The sequence below is a fragment of the Larus michahellis genome, chromosome 9, assembly GCF_964199755.1.
Source record: "Larus michahellis chromosome 9, bLarMic1.1, whole genome shotgun sequence".
Lineage (NCBI taxonomy): Eukaryota > Metazoa > Chordata > Aves > Charadriiformes > Laridae > Larus > Larus michahellis.
Genome location: NC_133904.1, coordinates 37,184,495 through 37,207,903, shown reverse-complemented (window position 1 = coordinate 37,207,903; position 23,409 = coordinate 37,184,495). Strand labels below are relative to the sequence as shown.

Genomic DNA, 23,409 nt, shown 5'->3' with positions numbered 1-23,409 from the left:
TCTCCCCTGTTAACACCTATTAGCTGCTGCAGAGCCTTTTGCAGGAGGCAGGATACAAAATACACTTGCACCCATCTCCTGGCTCTTCCCTCCCATTTGCTTTGGGGCTAGATCCCAGCTTTACGTGAGTGCACAAAACTGCTTTGTTCTGGCATTACTTCAATGCAGTTTTTCAGTATCCAAAAGGGCATTCAATTACAAAGTCTCAGAAGGACAAAGAGTTTCTGACATCCTACCCCTCAACATGTGTAATAATGCAAACCAATTTGCTTGCTTTGTAACCTTGAATCTCATGCCTTAGGGTGTAAGTTAACTATCTCCAGGGCTCTAGAGGGAATATTTTCCCTTTGATCTTTCAGAATGCAGATGTTACTAGGTACATCATGGAGGTATTCACCTTCTTCTTGAGCATCAATTACAGATTACAACTGTTGGAGGCATTTGTATATTTTGGTACAAACCTTGTTCTATGTCACATTGATACAATTTCGTTAACATAATCAATAGAGCTACACTATCCTGGCAGAGCTTGGTCCACTGCTAGCATTGACACTAGAGCAATGAAGTTTTTACAAGTTTGTTTCCAAATCCCAGCTTAAAAACAGTGCAGCAGCTCCGAAGTTTGATTGGTTTCTCCAGTGCAACTTGTATGGATGCATCTGAGGTAGCTTTTTACTAGTAGTGCAGTGCTAGGAGTTGTTTTATCAACTATTTTGTTGGCTTTGATTCCAAAGTTCCAACCTTTAACCTGTTGTGAGCTTAATCACCCTGCTTCTCCCTCTGTGGCTACTGCCCTTCCTCAATGCAAATAGTCTAAAATGAAATGGCAACTTCTTCTCTGGACAGGAGAGGTAGGCTGGCCTCCTAGGCATTTGCATCAGCTTTGCAAACAGAGATGAACTTCACTCATCACCTGCCACATGAAATCCTTTTCAAAGCAAAGACTGCTAGAGGGGTCCATTTTATTAAGACTAGAAATTCTTTCGGGAGCGCAGTCACAAATGCCCTGACATATGAAAATGTATGTAATTTCATCTGATGAGACAGCTAAAACTCAGGTGGAACAGAAGCACTTTTTCTGAGCTAGGTAAAAGCCAATGAATAGCACATGTGTGACTTCTCCCTGTGCTTGAAGATTTCAAAGTCCAGAAGAGATCATTGTATGTTATTATGGCTAAAAACACATTCAGTTACCTGCGTGATCAGAATATCTATATTTCTGTGGAACTGAAGTGTACAAGCTCTCCATCTGAACAGCACCTTATTCTGTTTATTTGGTGATGCTAATTGATGGGTCACAAAATGGTGTATTTAGTTACTTAAGACATGGCAATACATCAGCTGGAGAAAAAGCCGAAGGAATTTTCCATACCACAGAAAATATCTTAATGCTAAACTACAACTGAGCATGCCTGATGAATTTCCGGTCACCCCAGAGTATCACTCACTCATCCAATCACAGAAAAAAGGAACTGATTTCTGTTACTACATCTCTTCATATACTTGCTGAACAACTCACAGAATATAACTTCAGAATACAAGACAGCACAGGAAAATAAAAGTTCTGTAGGTACAGAAGACATTAGTTTTACAGATCATTTCTTAAAAGCAGGAATGAACGCAGACAGGCACCACTTACACAGCAAGGTGCAGAAAGCAGAAGATGGGCACTGGGCTGTAAGTGATGAAATAGCTTCCTCTCTTCCAGAAAAACACCTACTTATTGTACACCATGATAAGAAAGAAACTCAAGCACAAACAGGACAGTAAAGCTATACAAAATTTGCAGAGTCTAGTTCAGACTATTGCATTCAAAATATCTGAATGCAACTTCATCTACAGTCTCAAATTATGTTTTCTAATTTGGTTTATTAATGACAGGAGGCAGAAACTGTCATGTGTTTACAAAGTAGCCAGTGCTCCCAGGAATCTAGACTTGTCTGGGACATGGTATACCTATGAGTTTAAAACAGGGAAAGAATCTACTAAAATAACTGTTTTCCAACATGATCCATATATCAGATCAAATTTGATCCTGCCCGTGTATATGTTAATTATACATATTACACATCTCGATACAACAGCAGTTGCAATCATGACACCAAGTGCTGAATTTGATCCACAATAGTATTTATTTAATGCACTGAATTCTTTGACATATACCATTTCCTATATGGCCATGAAAGTTCAAAATTTAAATCTCTATTGTGATTCTCTGTCATGACTCATTTTTGGTCACAATTTGAGACCCCTTTTGAGTTCTAGGGTGTCCATCAAGAGGTGATGATATGCTCCAAAGAGGAAAGGAACTTGAGTACAGATAGACAAGGCACAAGGCATGAGAAATACGTGCAAGACTAAGTTAAATAAACTACTTAAACACAAGATACTAATTTAGCAGTTTCAAAAGGGCCATATTTTTACAGACAACCCAAGATATAAAAAGAAACAAAATTTTCTTTAAAAAACCCTAACCTCACTGTTTTGTTGAGTGTTACGTTTATTCAAACACCCCCCCATCCAGCTCTCAATTAACTGCTTTCTCACTCCAAGTGCAGCAGGTCTGCAGTGCATAGAAATGTAATTATTTACCCACCACTATCATTGCCATTACTGTCTATGCTTCTAAAGCATCTTGATTACTCTACTGATGAGCACCATGGAAATGCCTATAAATAAAATAATCATCTCCCCTCATTAAGTTACAGCTCATGGACTGAGGAAGGATGATTTTCCTTTGTATGTTCCTTTTGTAAATTTTATCATTCCACAACAGAGGGAGTAATGTGCCTCTGATGACACTCAAAGAGACAGACTGCCAGGATTCTTGTCAGTATTTCAGCTTTGAGCAGCTTGCGTTTTTGCATGAATATTTTCTCCTGCAAAAAAAGTACTGTTTGTCAGAATTAGGCATTCAAGAATCTCTTTCTAATGTCAGAATCAGACATGCAAAAACCTCTAATGTCATGTCAGAAGGTCAGATTTTCTGGAGCAGTATGTCATGGAAAACCTAACAGCAAACACTGTACCCACAGCAGAAGATTATAGTTCTAGCGTCAACACTAAGAACATACATAGGTGGCAAGTTTCAGATACACTTAGATTAAAAAAAAAAAAACAACAAACATTGAAGGAAACCTTCCAATAAAAACAAAGCCTTGGTGAACCAGGCTTGCTCTTCAGGAAGCTTCAACGGTAATTGATGCCACAAACAAATATCAAACATTTCATTATTGTCAAATCATGAAATCTCACTCTTTTCACTAACTGCAAAGCTGCGTGTACATTTGCATACAGTGAAACTCCTGGTGGTGTCATCTCTAACACACAATGAAATATCACATTTCATAAAACAGTGAATTATAAAGCCAGCAAAAGTTGTTAAATGTGATATCTTTACTCAGACTTTACTGAAATCACATTTCTGCAATAAAAAGCAATGGTGAAGTTGTCAGGTTGCCCCATTCAAAACAGTGCTGAATTAAGGCACTGGTCACTGTAAGGTATCAGAGCTTAACATGTGAAAAACAAGGTTGCCTTTTATTTATTGATTCAAGAAGAGTTACATATGGTGTGCTGTCTCCTGTGGACAACGTTTTGCAGTAGGAATTGCTAAATTACATAGATCTTTGTGCCCCTTGCTCAGCTGTAGCTCCATGCAAGGCAGCCACTCCAACGACAGGTTGCAGTCTGCCCCACAGCAGCACTACTCTAGCAATCCGTAACCTTACAGCAAGCAGCATTTCCCAAATCCCCACTCGGTAATTAACACAATTTCACAGGCTGGTCCAGTGACCAGGCCACAAGCTCAGCTCAGTTTATGGGCCCATTTGATCTTGTTCTCCAGTCAGAGGTGGATGGAAAACACCACTTCCTCCTGTAACTAGCTAAAAAAGATGAAGAGAACAGTTTGGTGGAATCATCTGGGGCATCCCTCTTTCTGCACACCATGCAAAGCAACATCTCACGTCCAAAATGCTGTCTGTTCTCAAAGAATGGAGGCAATTTACCGGTTCAGATTAAAATCCTCATTCACAATTTAGAGAACAATGGAACTCTGTGTCAGCATGAGTAGATGAGTAGGCAACTGCTTTCAGGCCAGATCCGTCTACTAAACCCTTTTTAAAGCTGCTGTGATTCAAAACCCATGGTCCTGTGCCCATGTATGGTGTCCTCAGTGGGGATGGATTATTTGACTCTCCTTCCTCTTCCCACTGCCACTTCCAAGCTTTCCAGTGCATCACACTCCCTGTATCACTGCTTATTTACTGCATGCTACTATATCTATGGACAGTCTAGCTGTAAAGTCACCCAGTCATGTATAAACTATCCATTTTATGAATAAGAAGTGCTGGGTTGAGACAAGTGGAAAGAAAAGCAGATGAGATTTTTGTGTATCTGAGGCTAGAAGCAGACACTAATGTGCATTTTACAGAGGTTGGTACAAAGCAAGACTACCAGACAGGTTAGAGTGACATGCTATTTTCAGCTCCCTGCACCTGGACTGTGCAGGACACTTTATGAGCTTATATTTGGTGTTGGAAGGATGAAGGATGATCGTTTTCATATGTAAATTCTGCATGTTAGTTGGATGCATTGCCTAGGGTTGGCATGGTATTTCAAGAGACAGTGTTTGAATAATTTTCTCCAGAAATAGGAAAGAGTAAATTTAAAGCAATAGCTTCATTCCCTAGAATAGCCAGCGTCCAACCCCGCTGCCATACTGCAGAATCTGGAGCAAGAAAAATAGTGACAAAAGATCATCCCTCAGTTACAAAAGACACAGAACTGTTAAATCAAGTTAAGAATTTTCCTTGAAGAATCTAGCTCTTCCCAGTCCCCAAAGTTATCCTCCACATTCCTTTAAGGGTTTTCATAGATACAGCAATATGAAATGGCTTATTGCTGTGTAGTTAACAAGAGACAGATGTTTCCTTCAGTTCCAGGAAAATGTAGACATGAAGCATGTTATGATGACCCACTAATTATTTTTGATCTGAATCTCTTTCTGCATGTTATCTCTTCATGCACATAGTCAAGAAAATGCAACACAGTTCCATTCTTTTCCTGCTAATTACTGAGCTAGACAGAAGAGCATGCTCGGATCGGTTCTTTATTTTAGCAAGCAAGGAAAGTCAAGCAACACATTTTCACTTAGTGAATCCAAAGCTTGAGAGTTCTTGCAATTGCTTCAGAGCCAAATCAACTGGTGGCTGTGAGCCGAACTCCCCATGTTATTTATTTAGCTAGTCTGGAAGACACGCACTGCACGCTGGCGTGCAGGACGGAGCATCTGTTCCACTCAGACGGTTGGCTACATTCTTTACTTGATATTAATATCGGTGAAAATTTAGTAACTTAACCACTGGCATGAGAAGTCTGACTTCTAAGAGAACAGATGGCAGTGATCATCTCAGGTTAATTTTAGGCTTCAAGAATTGTTCTGAGTCAGCAAAGCCTCAAGATAAAAGAAAGAAAAAGACATAACATCTGGAAAATCTCCTACCTGTTTCCCATCCAAGGTATACAGCTTTTTGACCACTCCCGTCTCCAGTTTTATAGCTTCAGTGATATCAGTGAGAACTTGCTCAAATGAATGGGCAGTCTTCTTGTTCAAGAGCACACGGACTGCCTTCCGGGGCTTCACCCCACTGCGGATGATGGTTACCAGCTTGGGACGCACAAAATCCTTGTTCTCCTTTGCCTGGGCACTGTTGCTGCTGGCCAGAGACTGAGGTGCTTTCTGGTTGGCAGATGTCTTCACATTGACAGACCAGTTGGGATTGACATTCTTGGTGTATTCCACCTTCTTGAAGAAGTTGTCAGATGAGCAGACGTAACTCTCCCCTTTTGAAAGAAATGAACACCAGTCTAATTCTACAGTTATTCCCATAAGACTGCTGAAAAACAGACACTATACATTTCCCCCCATTAATCATATAAATAATTTATAACTGTTTTCATTACCACTTCCATGAAAGCTTGATATTAAAATGTTTTGTCTTATTTTAATTTTATATTTATGCTTATTTAAAATATGACTAGTATTTCCCCAAAGTAAGCAGGTCAGCCTTAGCTTTCATCATCAGCAATTATATACTACCACTCAGTCACATGAACCAGGGGTTAAAAAAGTTTGAGGGTTACAAAGGTATTTAAGTAAGATGCAACTAAGCTGTCTAAAAGCTCCTATACACCAAATTAAATTAATCACCTAAATTATTTTGTAATTTGCCAGCTTCCTCTCCATCTTTACAGACATAGCTACTACTTGCTTGGCTACTACTAGCCAAGAGGTTATCAACATTCATCCACAAAGTACCTTTTGTATCATGCCTGAAAAATAATGAAAATCTGGCACTGAATAGTTCTCTACCAAAAGCAGCTTTGATAAATCTAGCAGGCGTAACAAGTATGATTCATTGTAGTACCAGTGGTTTATTAGAGGACAGACCTAGTGGCAGCTGAGATAAAACACTACACCAAATACCACTGCTTGCTTTTATATGGCTGGTACCAACCAAAAATATATTAAACCCAAATTTAGACATGGTAGAGAAGGGTTACACAGTCTTGTTAGTAACTCACAAAAAAGCCCTTCCCTATCCCATCCAAAATTAGTTTCAAGCTTTGTTTGTAATTTATAGGACCTTATCTAAGGTTTTAAGAGCACCTTAAAGGATTTGTAGGATCTTCTTTTGTGCCTGCAAATCTGATGGATGCTAGAAGAGTTATTACTAGAATGAGACAGTAAAACAGTATCCCTAAGGGAATGTAGCTGTCTAGTCTGAAATGACTCAGGCTGCTGAGCACTTGAGGACACACCGAAAAAGAGTCAGTCATTGCTAGAGGAAGAAGCTTTTGTCTCACCATTAGATAAAATTTTAATAGGAACTGAAGGCGTAACACGGGTGTCTGTAGGATCTTGTGGAGTTTCTTTCAGTGTTTTATTGGGCTGATCTTACAGAATGAAGTTCTTCAAATATCACAATTACTTTGAAATCAAGACATAGATTTAGCTATTTTGAATAAAAAAAAAATCCTTCTTCGTATAAACAGACTGGCTGCATTTCCTTATCTCTTCCCTACTGCAAACTCCAGAGCCTGGACATCTTTGAAAAGCCTACCCAGCATCTGAGTCTGGCTTTCATTACAGGATTTCTAGGACAGGATTAGAGATGCAATTGGCAAAGGTATAAATATGGATTTCCAAGTAGTCCACTGATTTCCACAGAATTTTATGGTCCAGGCACATAATGTATCCAGTATAGTGTTCATATAGCCATCCTTTTGCTGACTAAATTCCATTTTTGATGGAAGCACTGAGGCAATTCCTTCATAGAACATAAAGTGAGACCACTAAAAGTTACACAATAAACAGAAGGCTTTATAGGCTTAAAACAATGGTCTGTGTAGTATTTATGTCCTTATTACTGCTAAGACCTTGATGTCACAAGCAGACATAGAAAAGATGCAGGATGCTAACTTTTTCTTTTTAAACCAGTTTGCCAAAAAGTGGCGTGTACTCATGGTGCTTACATCACCAACTGCAGCTTTTCTCCATATCCCTGGTTGCATAAAATGACCGTTATCAACAGAAAGCAGATACTCTGTTTTCCCTTCTGAAGATGAAGCAGAAATAGAGAAGGGAGAAGAGAGCTAAAAAAGGTTCATGATGAACACCGTCAGCTGGGCATTTTATCAACTAGTGTACCCCAAACTAACGCAATACGACCATCAGGAGGTCCTGTTAACTTGAACAAACAATACAAATCTATATTTGAAGCATGCATGCTGTCAGCAAAACCTCTCAATAAACTGACCATGTAGTACCCATCGCTGAAGCTCCTTAATGCCTTACGCTTCTTGAAACTGACTCAATAGAAGCATAAAGATTCCCCACAGAGTATCATACATTATAAATAATTCCCACTGGAGATCATTGATTGTTTTCTGGAAGCACTGAATGCTTTAAATCTTTCTTATTAATAAAAGTGATAAATTGTGGTTTATTCATCTGCGCCAGCCAAGCAACACGCAGTGCAGAGCAGGCCCAGTTTCACAACTGAGTGCAAAGCGCAGCAAGGGGAGTTTGAAATGCTCTCAGGGAATTAGCCCTGCTAAGAACTCAAGCCCTCCCAAGCCCGTAATCCCTGTGTGGCAGAGACTTTATAAGCATGCTCAAGAGAACTGTAGCATTATCCTTCAAGAACAGGGATTTCTATGTTTAAACGCAATACTAGGAATAAGTGATCTGAATACTCTTCTCACCCCTGCCTCAGGCCTCCCTGTGGAAGCTCCTGCCTCACCCACACCTCTGCTTCCCTACCTGAAAAACAGAAGTAGGAATACCTGCCACTGAAGTGTTGCAAGGCTTGACTTTCATCTGTGTTTACATAACACTTTAGGACAGAAGATGCCACAATGAAAGAAAGCATATATTTGTGCTACATTCTATAAACACGTGTGGTGTTGGAGCATATTTTCCATTAATAAGTTCCATGTTTTAAAGTAAGTGGAAGAGATTACTGGTCTGCTTGGTAGAGTACTATTACTCTTAGTTCCAGCTGAATCGTTTGGAATTCTTCACTGCACACCATAGCTGTCGAGTGTATTTACAACAGCGTACACTGAAGGCAATAGTGGCATGAAGGCAAAACTCTTCTCTGAGGCTTTGTTTCCACAAATGTGGTATTTAGGTAGCTGTGCATATACAGATACACTGGCCTTTCAAATTAAGCTCATGGGCAAAAGTGGAAAATGTAATCTGCCCTTTCTTACTTTGTTTCATTTAAGCCGAACCGTAGAAAATATTTTATTGAATTCTAAAACTGGACAGAAATTTGCTTGGAGTGACACTTCAGAATAGCATTTCAGAATAGCAGCTCTTCTCAGCATCATTTCTGCAGTTAGAGAACTATAGCTGTAGGGAAGAGGTGCTTTTCTTCTTTCCTGACCTAAAGATGTAACCTGAAGTTTTAACTGAATTTAAAAATCACTCCAAATAATGTCTTCCCAAACTCAGTTTATGACCCTCAAATAATAGCAAAATTATCATTCAAGTTCCTCAGTGAGGCACATGGCACATCCCTTTTACCATTTGCCAGCCAGGAACACATGCTATCTCACTTCCCACAGGTGAGTTTTACCCAAACCTTACCATGAGGTGGGAGGATCAGGCAAGCATGAGATGAAGGACTGTGAACTTTCCAGCTATGAACATGCGTATTGTGGCCAGAAGATCACAAAAGAGAGAAATCTTTGGGGGAATAGTGCTACCATAGAAATAGGAGTGATTTCTTGGTTTCTCGGCTACATCCATCTGTGCTAAGCCTATAATGAGAAGTCAAGGTGTACAACTATGCCAGTCAAAGAAGTGTAACTGACAGACACAGCATGGTTGCAGAAGATGTGCACAGCATAACAGAAGGGAAGGGGAGGAAGTGGATACGATATTTTGTCAAAAGCAAAAGAAACAACTCCAAGAAGTATATTGCTCCCTAGCCCTAATTATAAAAATCTGTGCACAAATATTTTCAGGAACACGTCTTTAGACAGCAAGCAGCTGTGTACATTTGCAGAAATCCAACTATAAGCTATGAGAAAGTATGATGAACAGCCATGTCATTACTTCCAAACAAAAACCCAAATGGGAGCCCAAAAGGCTCATGCATTGGGGGTAGGAAGCTTTTGTAAGAGTGAGAAGCATCACCTTGACAAGATCCAATCTGCTGCTGAACACCACACTGCATGACACTAATGGAGCTAAGGACAGCAGTTTTTTCAGTGCAGTGCCAGGTCAGTGTGCAAGATGCCCTTTCTGTGCTGCAAAGCCCAAGCCCCGCAGGATGATGGGCACTTGTCATCACACCAGTGTGCTACAGAGGTGTCAATTTCTATCACGAGACAAAACAAGCCAAGGCGTTTATTTATTCCTTCGATCCTGCCCTTAGCAATAGATGGACTGACTGTAGACCTTTGACCTTAAGTCACGATCAGCTTATTTGCCATTTGAAGCCATGGCTTGAATCACACTGAATTACCCTGGCTACGAGTGCATTACACATTACTGTGTTACCAATTTGATAGAAGCGCAAGGCGATTATTCAGCTCCTAAAGCAGGGATGATCTCAGCAAAGATAAGGTTTCCCTTAGAGAAGGTTTCTTAGAGAAACTCTAAGCTCAAGATGAGCGCTAATCCTTCAACCCTCTTACAGCAGCTCCTTGTGACAATACTAAAAATGACAGGCTGCACTTTCAGAAAAAGTTATCCTTTCTCAGCATGCACCAGCAAGTTTTCAAGATAATGAACTGTGGGCAGAAGTCTTGCAAGAAAAATCAGGAAAGCTGGATTGAGGCCATTTTGAAAGTGTAACTGCTAACAGTTATTCCAAAAACAGTCTCTATGGGCTGCAGTCAATTATTTTGGTTGTTAGCTCTGCTGTTGCAAAGTTGAGATAGTGCTACTGTGCCCAGCTTTCATCTTTCATGGGATTCACTATGACTGCAATAGGAATTAAGCAGACTTAACACCTTGCAGAATTCATTACATACAGCATTAAAGTAGGCCTTTAGTTTCAAATGTGTGAACTTCCTACTACTTTAAGCATTTAAAAGGATTTTCCTCTATCTCAAGACCTACTCCATCATGACAAAATGAGCTCTGGAAGAGCTTCCTTCCTTTGGCTCTTCCACATGGGAGACCTCCCATGAGGGAGAAGCACCTCTTATTCTGTTGAAAAAGTGAAAGAAATGCATGATTACCAAACCTTCAAAACCACACGATGCCCATAAAGAATTGGTGGGACCACACCAGTTCTAGCATGACAGCCAGGATGAGCAAATAAAACAGAACCACAAGGATAAGTTTTGTAACACAGGATGTAATTAGCCAAGCCATCAGGACAACAGCCATAGAAAACAACGTCACAGGTTACCAAGATTTCAGGATTGGACTATGTGAATTCCATTTTCCAGGCAAACTGGAACATGCACACATTGGGTGGGGATTTCAATGTACTTCCTATAAACCCCTCAGTCCCAGCACACACCAGGCTCTGTACAGCTCCAGGGAGGAGCCCCTCCTATGATTACTTTAAACACTCCTGGACAAGATTTAGGAAAAGATTCCCCAGAGCATGACAGGATACAAAAAGCCTGGAAGCACTTTCTGGAATAACTCTTACAGCCCAAGAATGTTTGCAATGAAACCCTACCAAGCAAAACAAAATCCTATTCAGCTTTTTCTAATGTTTAATATGAGGCAAGAACAAATTTCAGACAAGTAGCCCAGCATAGGAAAAGGGCATAAATCCACCCTTGGATGGGCCCTCCAACTGCAATGCAAGGGGGGCTGTGCCCTGCCTAACAGCCTGAGCATACCAGGAGGTCAGAGGGAGAAGGTCTACAGCTTAAGCTAAATGTTGAGTCTCTCAGTTTCTGGTTTTAATCTGTGCCTGCATTTCTGCCTTTACTGACCATGTCTGATCCATGCTATATTTGTATTTGATGGGTTTGTTTCCATGTGTCTCTGACCCCGACTATACATAGCAAAGGATGCTTAATTCACATGAAACCAGCCACTGACTAGAAGTAGGTCCAAAGTCCAATTATGATAAAAAACTTGAAATATGCAAGTACCTTCAAACCACTGACCAAGCCCTGAAAAAGGCTCAGGAAGGGAACAAAAGCACTTGAACAAGAAAGCTCAGAGCTCTGACTTCCATCTTTGTCTCATCTACGGACTTAGGATAAACAAGTCAGACTGCTTTTCTGCATCTCAGTTCCTCATCAGTACTAACTCCTCCTTCTACCTCGATGTGTTCAGACCATAATCTCCCTGGGCAGGAGTTATCTCTTCTTACACATTTAAATGGTGCCTTGCACAGTAGGATGCCCCATTTGGTTGGTGCCTCTAAATACATTGTGACAAATATCTAATCTTTACAAGTGGGGAATTTGGCTTCTGGGGAAGCATCATCCCTCCCTCCAGAGGAGAAAAACTAGTCTCCACTAGTACTGAGGTTAACTCGGAACTGCAATGGCTTCAGCAGCCAGAAGTCTCCCTAGTGCCTTTCCCTCACTCTCCAAAAAAACATTTTGTCCCACAAAGAGCTCATCTTTGGGACAATGGGGACAAGTTGCAGCCTGAGTTTGGAATACATGGCCAAGAACAGCATTTCTTAAGCCATTTTTGCTGCTTATGTCAACGCATAATATCAGCTTCCACCTTTATCCAGCCCTCCATTCAAAGAAAAAGAGCAAACAGAGCTGAGTCAGGGAGAATTTGCCATCCCATCATGACGAATATACAAGAACACAGAAACTCAAAATGAACCAAGGAACAAGCCATCCTGTCCAGATGTCAAAGGCAACTAGATTTCAGTAGCAACTTAGATGACAATGTAAGATGCTCTAATATCAGCTTGAGCAAGGCTGGAAAAGATGGCACGTGATTTTTTAAGTATCTTTCATATTCAAGTTTTCTCACAGCACAAGGCACAGAATTAACTATTGCAACAGTGGCTCACCAGTATTCTATAAAGGCAGCTTCATATATTGGACTTCCTAAAGCCTTGGTCACTAGAACCAATTATAATATGAAAGGGAATAAAGATCATCCAGTGCTCTTTTCCAAAATATTCACTTATTGACTAAAACAAGCATGATAGATAGCAACACTTGGGCCCAGTATCCACTCCTGACTCAGCCAAGAATGTACACAGGTGGGAGATGCTGTCAGCAATTTACCTGTAGTCAGGATCAGCTGCAACAGTGCAGTAATAGGATGCTGTACTGCATTAAACCAACATATTGATTAAGGAGGAATAGTCCTAATCAATGGCAGCATGTACATTATTTACATATCCATTAAAACTGAATGCTGAAAATGCAGAGTCAAGATTATGACAATGAGTACAGTGATGGAAGACTGCCGTTAGGAGTGAAAGGAGGAAGAACAAAAATTATCAGAAAGATGGATTTTGAGAGAAGGTTGTTGGGAGACGTGGACATAGACAGCTCTGTGGTACACTGTGTGGTACAGGAGACAGTATAGAAAAAGCAGCCAGTAACAGGTGAGGAAGAACTCAGTAAGCAGCAAAAAGCACTTATGTGACAGAGTCCTGATGGGCTTCCAAAATGTGAGGCATTAGAGTTCAGTACAGGAAAGGACCAGGAGGCACATCCCAACTGGCAGCTAAGACCAATGTGATCAAAGAGTAAGAGAGACTTCACTTGTTCCATCTTGGACAAATTGGGAACTAAAACATCCATCCAGAACCTTACGAGAACAAGTCTGAATGCCAGGGAAGAAAAGACTACCAAGTCTGGGTCTAGAGACCAAAAGGCTTATTTGCAAGAACCATTTTTTGTTAGCAGCACACCAAGAAGGTTTTGTTCACCTGAAATGTCTGTTTCAAGGATATTAGTATTGTGCAATATCATTCTCTACTCTCCAGAAGTACATTCAGACTACACCATGTAAGCAGATTTTTAAATCATGCAGAAGTAATCAAGTACTTAAAACGTGATGTGAAATATTATCAGTAATTCACCAGCTTTTGCAATTAAACTACTGAGATGCGCCTGTCTGATGACTTCTTTGCCTAGGTTCTACTAGTTTATTGGAAATTACAGTAATAAATTAGTCACGTTATAGCAACTAGAACTGGTTTAGTTACTCTCGGTCTCCAACCAGAAAGCTAATTTATATAGCAAACGTATACTGTTTGTGTATGTGCTGTTCTTGTATGCAAAATTACTCTGAAGTTCTGTTTTTCCATGAAGGTACCTAGCACACAGTTATACAAACACACAAGCTTATAGCATAGTTTACCACAAGGTTGGTTACAACCATGGTATTATAAATCAAAAGTAATGTCTTTCCCAGATTGCTTTTATACAACAGATGCGTAGGTCATCCAAAGAAAAATGGGAATGTTGTTATCATTAAACTGTCAATAACAGTATACAGATCTACTTTTGCATTTTCAGACACTGGATTTCTTTGTTTTCACTTTGCTCAGATTGTATTTTCCTAGCTGATGCTCTGCTGAGGACACAGCCACACAGACAATCCTATTTTTGTTTTAGTGCCACTTCTTCAGTGCTGTTTCCAGATACCATTTTGGCAGAACAAAGACAGAATCCAAATGCCAGCATCTCCTGCCTGTACCTTAACCAGTAAAAAATATTTTCAAGAACTATGTACCTTCTTACCTGCAGCAAAACCCAGTGTAAAGCATGTGTAACAACTAAAGGTTTCTTAACTTCATTGACAAAAAGCAGGAAGGATATAAAAGGAGGAAGAGTATAAAAAAAACCTGCATTTTCTCCTGTGGAGTTATTCCTAAAGATTTACATAAAACCTAGGACAAGCAGGACCGAGATCTGCCATTAGAAAAAGGCTGCTGTGGCCATATTAAGAGATCAGAATGAAACATGGCAGAATCTCTAAAATTAAGGGAGGCCACACCTCCATTTGACAGCTGTAACTGGGCTGAGAATAACTCCACTAGGACCGCATCATCTCTCTGAAAGGCAGCAATTTCTTCCCAATAAAACTCCTCTGCAGAAACCAACATTTATTCTGTTTGCTGTCCCCACAAATTATTTTGGGGAAATGAGCATCCTACTTGACAGATAAGGAATTCTAGGGAGAAATGCTTTAGTCAAGGTCACACAATGACTCACTGCTGAGGCTGCCCCTGCAATTCAGTGGCTCACACACTCACATTCATTGTCTTTTACTAAAGGCAAAAGCCTTATGGATTTTATATAGTCACCAAATCAGCCAGGTCATCCGCTTGGAGGAAAACATCAGGCAACAGGGAAGAGCAACTCCCCTCTTGCAACAGAGAAATCAGGATATTCCAGGTCCAAACAAAGAATGGAATATCTGAATTGCTCAGGGAAAGGAAAAGCAGGGCGGCTGTGTGTGTCCTCTGCACACCCCACTTCATCTGCCCTGCCAGCAGAGCTTGCCCACAGCCATGCCTTGGGCAAGGAGGCAGGACTGGCCATGTAGCGCTTTCATCCTGGGTGTCCTTCTGACACTCCCTGAGAAAGGCAGCACCCATGGTGGCAGCCCACTGCTGCAGAGGGAGCTCCTTAGGCACAGACAAAGCTGGCAGCTGAGCTCCGCAGGAGCAAGCCTGCCCCCAGGCCACCCCCTGCAGACAGAAGGATTGATTTTTGACTCATCCTGCATCCCACAATCCAAGTGACACTCAGAGGAACAGGCACACCGACACCCTCTCTAGACAGAGATACACTCAGACCTGCTATACAGGGGATGCTTTCTCACACTCCCCTGCAGACCTACCACAGCAGCCCACCCCACCACACGCAGTCCCTGCAGAAACACTTCCCAAATACACCTCCTTAACACCCCCCCACCTGAATGCCTCAATACACCTCCCTTCCATACAGACCCTGCATGAACCATATTCAAATGCAGCATATGAACTCCCAATGCCCTCTCCACACACATCGCTATGCAAGAACCCGCCAGCACTCCCCCTTACACACACACAGACCCAACACACCTCCACGCACTCCCTGAGCGCAAACCCCAGCACACACCCTATGCATTAAACCCCTTAAGGAATTCTAACACCTCCTCTACAATTAACCCTCTTACGCCTTGCTCCACACATACACACATATCAAACCCCAAATTTCACCAAGCCCACCACCATCATCCCCAAAACACCCTTCTCCGTGCACACACCTTGTTCTTTAATTTCCCCCTCTAAACACACTGCACGAACTCTCAATCCACCCCTCCACACACTCCTCAAACTCTGTAAAAAACCCCTAACACCCCACCTTCTACACACCCACCATACACGCTGCATTCACCCCCAACACCCCACTCCACACACACTCAAGTCCCTGCACAGCCCTGACCACACCCCTATACACATACATTGTGCACGAACCCCTCAAAACAACCCCATACACAGAGTGCATAAATCCCTCCCACCCCCATTACACACGCACTACATGAATCCCCCAGCACCCCTTGCTTTTCCATTCATACCCATCCACCCCAGTGGGAAACCCGCATCACTCCTCAGTCACCCCCGGCACCAATCTGGGATCCCCCCCCAGCCTGGACAGACACATGGTCACACTCAGACAGCTCCCAGAGTCTAGCCAAGAGTAAGACACACCCCTCTGGCTCCACATCGGCACCTGAGCGAGCGTGCTGGGGGACACCCTGGAGGTGTCAGCCCCGGCATGGCCACCCTGTCCTGCACCTCTCTGGAGGGGAAGGGAAACATGCAGGTTCAGCACAGAGAGGCAGAAGCATCCCCATGTGCCTGAGGAAATGTGACCTTAACAGCAGACCCAAGTGGTGCAGCCCCCTTCCCACCCCGCCTCCTCACTGCACCAGACAGCGATGCTAATTACCTTCCTCCAGCTCATCCATGCTCCCAATCTTCCGCGACCCATCAATGGTGTAAATGTAACGGACTCCCTGAGGCAGATTAATGTTGTCGGACAGGGATCGGGTCAGGTCAGCCAGGAGAGCATCAAAACTTCGGAAGCGGTCAGAGGACACGGCATATACAATTCCCTTGAAGTAGCGGTCCCCATTACGATAGAAACGCACCTTCTTGGCTTTCTTCTCATTACTCAGTGCCTGTAAGGTCCTGGTTCTGTAGAAGCTACAGTGAGCACTGTGAGTGGGGCTGGGCAACCCGTTCATACGTGAGCCTCGCATGTTTCTGGACGCCTTGTCTCTTTCGTCAAAGTGTCCAAAATCAAGTTCCATAGTTTGGTGAACCCTAAGGATCTGAAGCTGAGCAGGAAGGAGATGGGGAGAGAAGGAGTGCAAAAGGACAGGTTAGAGCCAAGCAGAGCCACAATACAGAGAAAAATGACACTGATGTGAGAGCTGTTTCTGTAGCAGGACAGATGCATTTGGGAAGCACCCCCTCCTCTGACCCAGATTTGTATTGATTCTGGGGACTGAGGGTAGGAGGGGTCCTCGCATTTTGAAAGGGATCCAACTGCTGGGGGCGGGGAACACGTTTCTAGAGAGCTGTCTGCTCCTGCACCTGGGAGTTTTCAAAGTGTAGTAAATTGGGACTTGGGGCCAAAGGGATACATGGCAATCACAACTCAGCCCCAAAAAATTCATCCAAACACCAGTTGGCAATGAATTAAACCTCTGAGCCCTGTGAGGTTTCCTCTGGCAACAGAAAACAAGGAGATCCCAGTAAGTCAGCCCTTCAATCTGTCGAATCACGGAAGGAACCAAAGCATCTGAATGTTTAACATTAGAATAAACTGGCATTTATGAAAGAATGGTCACAGGGGAATAAGCAGTTTCTTTGTGACAGCCTGTTCAATAAGGGTTAGCAATGAGATCCAGCCCACCCTTCCCCCTATCCGCAGCCCCCTCCTAGCCCATCAATCAATTCCCAGGACCAGCCTACATCTCTAAGAAGAAATGACTGGAAAGAAAAATCTGTCATTGAAACAAGGCTTCGCTAAGCTCTTTTCTGCCTGAATCTCCTCTGAACTGCATTTCTGCTCCCCTTTAATGAGGAAGAGAAAATAAAGGGGCTATTTGCACCCCCTTCCAGGCTTAAGTGATTTAATGCTGGAAGTGCCCCTGCCCAAGGGACACACCGCCCCTGCTAGCTCACCTTTCATTGTTCTGAGTACGGGGGGCTCCCAGCGCAAGCCACTAGCACAGAAAAGCTGAGACTCGAGCTGACACTCAGCAAGCAGGAATTTCTGCATAGTCTCTAGTTTATTCTCAAGAACAACCTTCCTCCCGCACCAAACCACAACACAAAAGGAGGAGGAACCCCCAACCCTGCAATAGAAAGACCCTTCCACTCCTCCAGCACAACCAGGAACATGCAACTCACATATGTTGCTTGCATGTTAACACAGGGCAGAAAGGGGATTTTCACTACCACTTGGCAACCAGGTATAAATCTAGGAAAAGCTGTTGCTATCTCTTCCCCACCCCTTACATTCGCCAGAATGAAGCTCCTTCCCTGTATTTTAAAATGTCAATGTGACCTGTGCAAGAAAAATCATTGTTCCCAGTCTGCAATAAAGCAGAAGATGACAATGCAGGTGATCTGCACAGAAACCCCAAGTTGGGAACACTTTCTCCACGATGCTAGTTGGGGTAGATTCAGTCTGGTATCATGCACTTAACAATGAAACATCCAAGCAACTTCGGGAATGAATCAGAGGATGCAGAGGGTTTTGATTTTTAAATGAACTGCAGATGCTGTAAGGTACTAAGAGAAAGATTCCTCCTTTCTATCTGACATCTGTTACTTTTCTGCATGCAAGTCACTCAAAAAAAAGCTCTACTCACCGGTTTTCAGCGCGCAGGGTGGAGATGCTGAGAGAAAGAAAACCAGGCTCACTCTGCCTTTGTTGTCTGAGCTCCAAGCAAGAAATTCCTGCCAGGGTGGATGAGACGCCTCCTAGGTCCTAGTGCCTTGTTCCATCCCTTCACGGTAACTTTGCCTCAGTGGTTTGTACTCTCATCATCAGTCGTCTGCTTGTAGTCGTCACTGTATTTGAGAAAAAAAGGGCGTGTTCCTTCCAGCTCTAGATATATTAACAAATGGGTAAACAAAAAGTTTAAAGGGGCAAGTTTTGGGGTGATGTTCTGAGGGATGCAAGTTTCCCCTTGGCTCTAGCCTCACCAAGAGCATAATCAGACTGATGCACAAATATTATAGGATTACCAGCACAGGGAGGTCATGGCTACAATCCTACAGCATGCTACAATGCTGGCACAAGACTCCTGTGCATTAGGAAAGCAGCTAAGAAAAAAGTTGACCAGTGGAACTGGACACAGTTCTGCTCCTGTACTGGTTTTACACAGCATTCGTGGTTTACACTGGCAAGCAGAAAGGGAGAATTCACTTGGTGGTTCTGCATGCGGTGCCCCTGAATAATTTTTCTCCGTTAACATTGGACACAAGCCAAAGCCAGAGCTCTGAATCCCAGTTCATTCAAATCCCCAAGGGGTTCAGGACGGAGTCATTCAACACAAGCTTAACCCAACAGATTCAACCTGGCTCATATCCCAAACTAAGAGAAGTTTATTTTCTGATTCCACTGCAGGACTCAGCTGTTACAGAATTGTACTGGGCTCTTTCATTTTGACAGCAAAATCTTTCACCTGCTCTCTGGATAGAGATTTCTATCCTGCAGTTAGAAGAGCAGCACCACTAACCCTACTGGTGCTAGTCCCATCTTTACTTTAAAAAAGAAGGAGATTTACAAATGGTAAGGTCTTCCCATCTGTAGAAGGAAATCTTTCCTAACAACGCTGCGTCTGTTTTGAATGAAAACATCAGATTTTGTCATTTTGGCACATAACAGCAGTATCACATTTACACAGAAGTTAGCATTTATTCCAGCTTTGTCTGTCCTGTACATGATAGTCCAGGCAACACTAACATAAACCCACTGAGAGTTCATTTCTATTTGCCAGCAACTTTCACACATGAGATTTGTCAAGTTTCTCATTCCCTGAAACCATTCTTTTATTCAAAGGCTCCCATGCATCCTCCACTAAAGCTGTTGTCTGCTTCCTTATGTGCTTGCTGGGATCACTACAGAGGAGACCACAGATCTGCTCTCCTTCCTCAGGAATTAGCACTCAAGAGGACCACAGGAGAGAGCAGGGTCTGTGCTCTCCAAGGCATATTTCAGCGGGTCTCTGGATGCAGATGCAAGAGGTAGGTGGGATTTAAGCCTTCTCCTTCCCATTAGATCCTATTCCAAAATAGATAATGCCTGGCCATTTATCACTATGTGCTTCATCTGTCCAGGATTAATTCTTCCCTATATCACAATACTGATGTAAATATGAATTTATTCATATTTTAAAAATGTGCAAAAGATACAAATCATTATGCATGTGCTAAGTACAGTAACAGCAAGAATAGAGAAAAGGAAACCAAATTCAGTCTTCAGTAGTGCACAGAGCTTTGACAGAAGAGGCAGACTCTTTGAGATGTTGTCTAAGGATCTGGATACAACCCCAGGGTAACCCGGCAAGATGATGTAAATCCATACAGTCAGTAGAATTGTACAACTGATTCATCTCCCAAGTTTGACTTGTATGGGGAGTTCTGAGGACAGCAAAAGGTCTCAAACAGCATTAACAAATGGCTCTTGACTTCCTTCCACATCCAAGACCATACCCACTGGTGAGAAGATGAAGCATGTCTCTATGGACATATCTGCTCAGGACACTGCCAGAAGATTTTTGGAGTACAGGCACTTCCTTTTAAAAGCAGAATTGCTCCAGCGAGAGACCTGGTGTTTGTTCATGACTGAAGGATAAGGTTTCTATAACCATTGACGGTAATGTTCATCTGAGGTAAAATCTCAAGTTATTTCTAAGAAGTGCCCAAATCACCTTCAGTACAGTTGTCCTCCTTCAATCCTGCCACATGACAAGAAGGATCTCAGCAGCCAGAACATCACTGAAGGTGAAGAGCCCTGGAGCCAGACTGATTTCACATTTTCTTAGTGGAATCACACCATATTTGCTTCTTTTCAAATGAGAACATGATCACCTCATACTACAGATATTGGCTGGGCTATGCAATAAGGCATAGAAATAAACAGCTCTTTCTTGATGAATGCAACGGCCTGCTCCTGACTTCATTTCTGTTGGTCAGGCACAAGAGCTTCACTGGCCTTAAGGAGTTAATGCTAGTCAAAATCTATTTACATCAGAAGAGACTCACCCTCTGAGACACCGTAATCTAAACCATTTTAGGCAGCATGAGCAATTGAGAACTGAAAAGAAAATTCTTCTTCCCATCAATAGTTTCATCTATCTAAAAAGGAAAGATAAATTTAGCTCTTCAGATTAAGTTATCTGCTTTAAATCAGGTGAATCATCTTTCCTCCAGGAAGCTAACGTTTAGACTTTTGCCTGGGTAACTAAATCAGTATAAAGATGTTTGTTGACATTGCTGAGCAACTGGGATACTTTGGAAAGGGACAGGCTTTAGATAAAAGGGATTTTGTGACTACTTTGTGCTAACTTCTTCATATATACCTGGAAAATCCAGTTTCTAGCATCGTTAGATGTAGCAGTCTTAAGTACTCCCTATGTCAATGCCTAGTTGCTTTGTTATACATCATCCTGACTTCTACAGAAAATTGCATCTGATAGCATAGCATGTTCTGCAATCAGGGTGTATGTTAGGGTGATAAGTAGTCAAGTTCTGGCTGCACCACAGATGAGAGTTCTGGAAAAATTTAAATTAAGATCACAGCTTTTGAAGGAAGTCTTGGATCAACATTTTCAAGTCAGTCTATTTAGACATACATGTTTCATTACATTTCTTATTTTAACCTCTGTTCTTATGGACTGCTTCAAAAGTGTCATCCACGATCACTGCTTTCAAAGCTTTGCTTGATGTGAACTTACACACTAAAACCCTCTGAAATGACAAATTACTATTTCAGGGCTCTGCCAGGTGTGTCAAGGCACTCAAAATTAAAAGCCCATAAAGCCAATGGCACAATCTTGACCCTATAGAGCAACAGGATTTAAACCTCAATCTTCAAAAGAGCTGACCGTTCGTCAAAGAATTATCCTATATCAGACTATAGAGTTAAGTCTCTCCTACATAATACTATGAGCTAATAAGCAACGGGGACTTGGCAGACTTTCACCACATAACATTTGTTTTCTTTGGAGATTTATTTTTACAGGGACCACACACATCTGAAAGTCTTTTAAATACCAGTGCTAGTGAGCCAAAGTCAGCTCAGGCACTGGGGAGAAGGGTGGAAGAATACCTCCGTAGCATAGTTTCACCACTCCAAGCCTTGTAACCACCTGCAGAGGCTGTTCAGACTTTGAAGTCAGAGGGCTGGACCCTTCTACAGCCTGAATCACTAGAAAACCCCAAGGAGCAGGAGGGACAAAGATTTCGGTCTGGGGAAGGAGGAGAGTGTGGGATCAGAAGCTAGGCTCCAAGGCCACCTCCAGCAGCTGGCCAATGTGGGCCTCCTCACCTGTGCTCCACAGCACCAGTATCTCTTGGGTAAGACTTGTCACTCCTCCAGATCCCAGAGGCTGTGCTGAGTCAGTGCATTTGTGCTGCAGTGTCACACCCTTGGCAGATGCCCTCAATCTCAGCAGATGACATTGGCTTCAGATAAGCTCCTGCTGAAATCTGGGAGAAAGAGGCATTTACATCCTCTGAGGGATCAACAGGAAGCAGGCTTCAAGTGAAAAGGCCATTCCTTGTGCTAATAAAACTTTTGTAAATATCTGGAAACAATGCAGGTCATAATGAGCTATTCAATGAACTCACTCAAGACATTCCCAACACATCCAGATATGAGAAAGCATTAACACACACAACAGTCATCCAAAAGAAAAATACCTTTTGCACTAGATTTCTTCTGGCTCCATCCCCTCCCTACTACAAGCAAGTCACCACAATTAATAAATCTTTCCCAGCTGAAAACAAGTTCCCTGATAGCAGAAAAGGAAGCACCCCCACCCCAGTACACACCCCATGATATCTTGGGTAAATCCTGCCAGACCCAGTGGGTTCCACAGGCCAAGTTCTGGTGGCAGTTCACTGGCAGCATTTTCCCTTAACAGCAATTTGCAAAGCTTGCAGAAAGCCATGGAAATGTCTGCCACATGCATTGCCTGTACCCTGGGGGACACACAGAACCTCACAGAGGTTGTCAGTACATTTTTGCTGACCAAATTATGTATGATGTATGGTCTGCAAGTCCCAGCCAAGGTCATGACAAAAGGAACCGCAAGAAATCCAGATGTCTCTTTTCTCTGAGGTTGTCCATGAGCTGCACCATATTAGTTAGGAGACTTATGACCAAGAATTTAATAACTTCTTGATAATTTTATGATATACAGTAATTCTAACTGAATACACGATTGCCAGGCTCTCTCAAAATGCCTGCTGAATGTAACATTGGTTTGAAGGAATATTAAATGATGGAAAGTCACAAAGCCATTGTGGGAGATCATGTCACATTCAAGTTGGAAATGCAAGATGTTTCCTTTCAAACATAGATTCTCTCTGTCACTCTGAAGGCAGTGACAGGGAAGTCAGGTTACACTGAGGGAGCATTTGTAAAAGATACCCAAACAGCCCATCTTATAAACTTTGAAATCACAACAATAGATCATTTCAGAAGTCATTTTTCACAAGACACTTCCACTCAGTCAACTTCATCCCAGACTAAGCCCAACACAGGCTACAGGATTAGCCATATATATGTCCTAGACAAATACCTTCTCATTATCAATTAGTGAAAGCATGTGATCTATAAAACTAGCATCTTAAATAGAAAACAAAAAGATGCCTCAAGTGGCCTTAGGGAACATTAAGGGCTTTTGAGCTC

At 42.3% G+C, this 23,409-nt stretch overlaps 1 protein-coding gene across 3 annotated transcripts in view; it reads right to left on the bottom strand.

The window, feature by feature from the left end:
* DCX (doublecortin) overlaps positions 1-23,409 on the bottom strand; it is a 125,099-nt gene that overhangs the window by 66,128 nt on the left and 35,562 nt on the right. For 2 of the 3 annotated variants that reach the window (XM_074599922.1, XM_074599921.1), the window contains exons 2-4: positions 18,356-18,557; positions 16,420-16,810; positions 5,507-5,847 (exon numbers count right to left, since the gene is read on the bottom strand). In XM_074599922.1, the coding sequence (XP_074456023.1) occupies positions 5,507-5,847; positions 16,420-16,783 (705 nt within the window). In that variant the 5' untranslated portion in view covers positions 16,784-16,810; positions 18,356-18,557. Of the gene's footprint in view, positions 1-5,506; positions 5,848-16,419; positions 16,811-18,355; positions 18,558-22,041; positions 22,203-23,409 lie in introns of all 3 variants that reach the window. The other variant, XM_074599920.1, reaches the window with a different exon arrangement.